At 39.4% G+C, this 6,000-nt stretch overlaps 1 protein-coding gene across 2 annotated transcripts; it reads left to right on the top strand.

Moving 5' to 3' along the window:
* Positions 1-2,637: 2,637 nt before the first annotated feature.
* On the top strand, positions 2,638-4,061 carry RB195_002788 (uncharacterized protein; the record flags this gene model as incomplete). Of its 2 annotated transcripts, XM_064200196.1 has the most annotated exons (3): positions 2,638-2,654; positions 2,721-2,878; positions 3,946-4,061. In XM_064200196.1, the coding sequence occupies 3 exons, from the start codon at positions 2,638-2,640 to the stop codon at positions 4,059-4,061; spliced, it is 291 nt and encodes a 96-aa protein (XP_064056076.1). The 2 variants fall into 2 exon arrangements, with proteins under 2 accessions (XP_064056076.1, XP_064056077.1); XM_064200195.1 differs by lacking the exon at positions 2,638-2,654 and having other exon boundaries at positions 2,728-2,878.
* Between the last annotated feature and the right edge of the window lie 1,939 nt (positions 4,062-6,000).

The raw sequence follows: 6,000 nt of genomic DNA, 5'->3' as shown, positions 1-6,000 counted from the left end.
CCAGACGTCGTCGTTCTTTGTGACTCCTTTCTTGGCAACTTTTTCGTCTTCTTTGTCCTACATTGTTATTAGGCCCGGTGCTTTTGTAAAACATCGCATTATGATGCAATTCTGGAAAGGAAGCTGAAGAATTCCTTCATTAGCACCCATTTCTTCAGGATCTTCGTTTTTTCGGAACGTGTTCCCGCCTCCTTCAAGGTGCTACTGCTGGTAGTCTTGCAGCAGTCTCTGAGAGACGTTGTCTTCTTAACCGAGCGTTCTTCAAATTCCTTCATGGAATCATGGCATCAGTGTGTGTAAGCCTGCATTCGAATCAGCGACGCGATTTCGATCAAAGGCCGCTTCCCCGAATCCTCGCCTCTCACTTTTTCTAAGCGGATCGCCTAATCCTCTCCATTTTTGTTGCTTTATTTTTCTTTCCAGAAATCCCTGCCACTACTTGCATTCACTTCGAGATAGTGGCAGCGCAGGGTTATTCTTTTCACTCCTCTTTGCCATATTTCAGGTTCCTGATATTCCTCCTCCATTTCAGTCTTGCCTTCCGTTATTTAGTGTGTAGTCTAATGCAATATTTGCAAAAGAGGAAGAAAGAAAAATAATTATCACTGTAAGTACAAATAACCATTCAGATCTCTTTTCAATGATGGTATCCAACGATTAACGGTTGACCGCACTGACATTTTTCTCCCAAACAGATGAGCAAATATAAATTTCTATCAACGCACCTGATGCTAAAAAGTATCGCTTCATCCGCAGCACTCAAGATTTTTGTTTTTTTTCTACACTAAGCTTCAGGCCACTAATGATAATCTGAGTTAAGTACTGAAAGGGTAGTAATGTAGGGTGTGTTCCCATTTTTTGATTTCATATTTACGCTTTAAGATTTCTCTAACACTGGACAATGAGAAAAAAAATGAAAATGAAACGTCATTAAATCATGAATCGTTCTCAACAATCTATACACATAATCAGGTGGGAAATATGGAACGCGGAAGTCTTCTGACGTCAACGGAAATGGGAGAACAAAAGTGGAGAACAACAAAAAATAAATGACAACATACAAAAGCAGATGTTTTGTTTGGGCTCAATACCAGTGGCAAACCGTTTACTGTCCATTGCCAAAGAAGGCAAAAATTCTTATTGAAAGTTGTTCTAAAATTTTAATCACCAGCTCAATAGTTTTCTTGTTGAGCTGTAGCATCTCTGCCTTTTTAAGAAGTAGTAGATTTTTTGTAAATAGCGGCACATCGTTGCCGTATTTCAGGGCTATTAAAAATCGATGGGACTTGGGTCACGTGTATATATTCTTCATAGAAGCAGTCCCACAATTCTGCACCCATTTTTGCAAAATTTGTCACAGTATGAAGTATTTGTAGTGGGAATCAATCAATCCTCGGTATATCATCAAGAAATGTAATATTGTCCTAATGAAAAAAGCTATTTTTATGAGATTTCTATTCTTAAATTTACTCGTTCTTACTTTTTGAGCAGCTTTACAAAATCAAATAAGAAAATGAAAATGTACTTCGAACGTTTATGATTTGTCTTCTTTCTGCTTTCTCATTGTACCTTAGAGGTATTTTTCTCGACCGTAGCTAATCGTTACCGCTCATGTTTGAATCCGTCCTCATCTCGCAAAAAAATTCCAAAGAATTTCTACCAGGCGACCAATCAATTCAATGTATTTACGACAATTTCACCCACCGGTGGGTCGTACGCTCCTTATCTCGTGGGACAACGTTACACACCTGCAGCTCGAATTATTCGAATGAGACGGCAAAGATTGATGTACAGTACGGAAGAGTGCAGAGTAAAAATACGCAAGACTGTAATATCTGACTCTGAAAGTTATTCAGCCGAGAGTCATGCGCAAGTAAAAATAAAAAAAAGGCTCCCTCCTAGACGAGATGAGCACAACAGGGCTTTGGAGAAGCGGGCCCTTGTCAATGAACTCCGCTGTTCGGGACCCTCAAAGACAATGCCTAAATACAATGGGCCGCAGCAAGAATTGGATGGAAATCTGATGATCTTTATGGTCTGACTTTAGCTACAGTTCGGATTCTAGTACTGCGAGGAACCTGACGTTAATATAACCAAGAATATGAGAGTCCATCCAATAGAAAAAATAGTAATAGGCACTTATTAATACTTATATGTATCAGCATGAAATTGCAAATTTGAGGAATTCTCATCAGAATCTCCGCCTCTTAAACTCGTAGGTTCTTGGGGATTATCGAATCATCCTTGCTTCTTTGTTGATGAAGTACCTTCTTGTCTTTTTGAGTGAAAAAAAATGGCATGAAGGCTGATTTAGCTGCCTAACTTCATACATATGCTACTTATCATCTGTTGTCTACATAGATTCGCTTTCGGGGAACCGTAAACAGTGTCGTAAAATTTACACTTGTACCATTTTTATAAGAATAATGTGGTGCCCTAATCATTATACTAATAATTGGAAATTCGTTCCTCTTAGATTCTTGACATTTGCATTCTCTGTTAGAGTGATTCTGAAATTGATTCCCTCCGAATTAGTTAATTCGACAATCCTGTTATCCATCAGTTCTTCAGACACATGCTTTTGTGTCACGTAGGAAATAATTAATAACCGTATTTTAACAAATATTCATGCCAAAAATGTCGTCGTTTTCATGGTACGTTCCGCTCAGGTGTCGTTGGAGTGCAGGTTTCAGTGAAAAAATTGTTGACTTCCATTTCAGGGTACACATGTACATGCAGGTGCATTGGATCTTACTGTGCGCATTGGTGGTGTGCTGCAGCAGTAACCTATTCATTGGTCGTATATCTACACGACCATCAGCTGGAAAACGAGGCGTCGCCGACGAAACTCATCGACTTGTTCAGGGTGATCGACCAGGTTTGTTGGACTGAAAAAAATAAAGTGGATAAAGTGTACTGCATTCATCAATCTTTATGGGAATACGATCACGAGTTCGACTTCTATTCAGAATCGCTGTGGTTTATGAACGCGTGTACAGTCTTACAGTTACCTGCGGGGATAGTCAATGTATCTGAGGTGGTACGGATTTCAGGTGGAGCATCCGTATACGGAGTCGTAGATTATCGAGACGGGGTGGTTCCGCTCATCACCTCCTACATCACAACCGCAACGTTCCCCCTTTGCGCCGCCTCCGCTCTGCGATTCGTCGAAAATCAATTCGGACTGCCCCGCTAGGCGGTAAGGGACGTTACGCCTGCAAGGGTGGCGCGCTGCAATAGAAGGCATCGTACAAAACAACATTCAGGAGCCGGCTGCTTGCAGTGATTCAGTGAGAAATGAGTGAAACCATCCCGGTCTCCATAACCAACGACCCCGTTTATGGATATTCCACCTGAATTCCGTACCACCCCAGATTCGTGGTATGCTGCCTTTAAGTCAGTGTTCCTTTCCACCCAAACAACAACCAATTTATCAACAGTGGAGGGATGAAATGCTTGGCGGGGCTAGGGCGGTCTGAAACGTCCACTCCATAGTGCAGCCACGGTAGAACATCTTACAGACTGCGCTACACCGCCATTGTTTCCATTATTTTCCCTACTATCCTGCACTACATGGGAAAATTCTGGAGGCGGAGCACACAGATAAAAGTATTCTGTACATAGTTATGGGGTGATACGTACACATTTTTGTAACGGAATCAAAAGTACTTGATACCCAATTGAAAACTCGATGCCGCGGTAAGACTGGAACTGTATGTAACATTACATCGAGATTACCCAATAAATCTTCAAGAAAAATCTTGAAACTTAGAATTAGCGAACAGTAAATGTGTCAGGGTGTCAGGTTGTATGAGAGATTTTGATTTTCATAACATCCATGCAGTTTGAATTTGAGGAAGCATTCGAAACTCAGCGGAACAATTGTTATACTGTACATGGATAACATACAAAAACAAAATATATACAAGCTCTCTTCAATTTCAGAATCAATATGTTCGTCAGCGTCGTTGGAGTCTACTCTAGAACGTATGAACGTGCTTCGAGCAGAACTTCAACGACTTTCTACCTATGTAGCTGTATGTGATGTTAGAACGGTCTAGCTAGTAACCAAGTAGTAAAGCTCAATTTGTGTGTTGATATCGTGCATCGAAGGAATCCATTTGTTTTACTCAGTGAAATAACTTGATAAAGCTTTTAACCACCGTTATTTTGCAACGCTTCGACTTCAAACGTTAAATGTGTCTCTTCTGATTCAGAAGATGACCTACATAGCATTGCAACGAATGGTTGTAGAATGACCTCAGAATCGAGATAGCGGACAAAAATAACTTGATAAAGCGTGGTGGTCTGTTGCGGTACGTAGTACGTGGTGCAGTACGTGGTACTTCTGTTGCGTTACCTAGTCTAGCTAATGAGGCTCTAACGATTACGATAACGCCGAAACGTTTGCTGTTGTTTAATAAAGAAGATCAATTTCAATCTTGGCTGCAGCTCGAGAGAATCAGTTGAAAACTTGATAAAGCTTTCAAAAGATTACTCTCCTTTGCGCCCTGAAACCAACGAAGATTGGTTGATTTGAAGTGGCCGTGGACAATCTCACGTCCGTGAAAAGTTTGTGGGAAATCGTAGGCACTTCACAGCAATCATGGATCCAACTCAACTGAGGATTGTATTTTGTGATTCCCTGCAATTGAAGGTTGTACTGAAGGTTGTCCCTATACGGCTTCATTTGCTATCATGACTTGAGCGTGTAGATCCACACTCACACAATATCACACAACTTCGGAGAAGAATAGATTGTATGCTGTCCGAAGAGCAAAATAAGTCACCATGGAAGAACTTAGGTTACTCTTCATGTGTGTTTTTCTTCGTCTACACCGTAGTTTGCCAAAAATTAGCTGATTGCGCTAGCCGACCTGATTCGCTAGACTGACTATAGCATGACTGAGACTGCAGACATAGCATCGTCACGGACTTGGGTCATCATAGGAATCATGTAAACTACAAAGAAGTAAAGGCTACTTGACAACCAAAATTATGAAGAATGCGAAAGAACTATAGGAAAAAAAGAGATGCGTAGTGGCGTCTTTTCGTCTTTTTTTTTTTCATACTCCGCTTCGCTCTGAAGCTTACTACTATAACAGGATATTAATAGATTTGTGTACACAAGATCTATCGAATAAGATAACGTAGAACTTCTATCTACCGCTAAGAAATATTTCGAAAGACTTTCGTTTGGCTAAATAGTAACAGGGCTGAATCCCAGCTAAGTGCCCAATAAGGGACAGCTTGTCCTTTACGTGACGTTTTTTGAAAAGGAGGAACGGAAGGTTAAAGGCATCACCCCCACGAATCTGAGGTGTTGCAGATTTCAGGTGGAGTATTAGTATACAGGATGGGAGACTATGGAGAGGGGGGTGATTCCGTCAATTTCTTCCTAATTGCAGTAAAAAACGGCCCGGAAGATGCGGCGCCGTACAAGCCTGGCGCGTTCTAGTCGAACTCCCTGTGGAAAATAGTGCGCCAGAACGCCTGAAGCCGTATCTTCCGAGCCGTTTTTTACGGAAATTAGGAAGAAATGTACGGAATCACCCCCCTCTCCATAGTCTTCCATTCCGAATAATAAAAGAAATTTTATTAATATAGGTTTCATAAATAAAAAACTTTGTTAAAGAAAGTATTAAATGTTTTATAAAAAATAAAAAAAGCGAAAAACTAAAGTTAATTTTAATTTGAAAAAAATTGTTAAAAAGAAAATTAACATAAACTCTAAAATAATTATGATTAGAAAAGTTTATAAGTGTAAATTATTAAAAAAGAGAAATAAAACTTTAACCTAAATTTAAAACGAAAAAAAGAAAAAAAGGAGTAAATGAGTAAAAACCTTTTTTAAAGTAACTAAAAAGTAAAAGTACTTACTGAAAAAAATATATTGTATGTTTTTAAAGAAACATAAAAAATGTAAACTTTAATTTGTAATTATATTAAAATAAAAAAAAAGTTATGATAAAAACCTGTAGGAAAGCTATAGTAAAAGAA

The sequence above is a fragment of the Necator americanus genome, chromosome IV, assembly GCF_031761385.1.
Source record: "Necator americanus strain Aroian chromosome IV, whole genome shotgun sequence".
NCBI classification, from domain to species: Eukaryota; Metazoa; Nematoda; class Chromadorea; order Rhabditida; family Ancylostomatidae; genus Necator; species Necator americanus.
The sequence above is the reverse complement of the archived record's forward strand: the minus strand, read 5'-3'. Positions and strand labels throughout refer to the sequence as shown.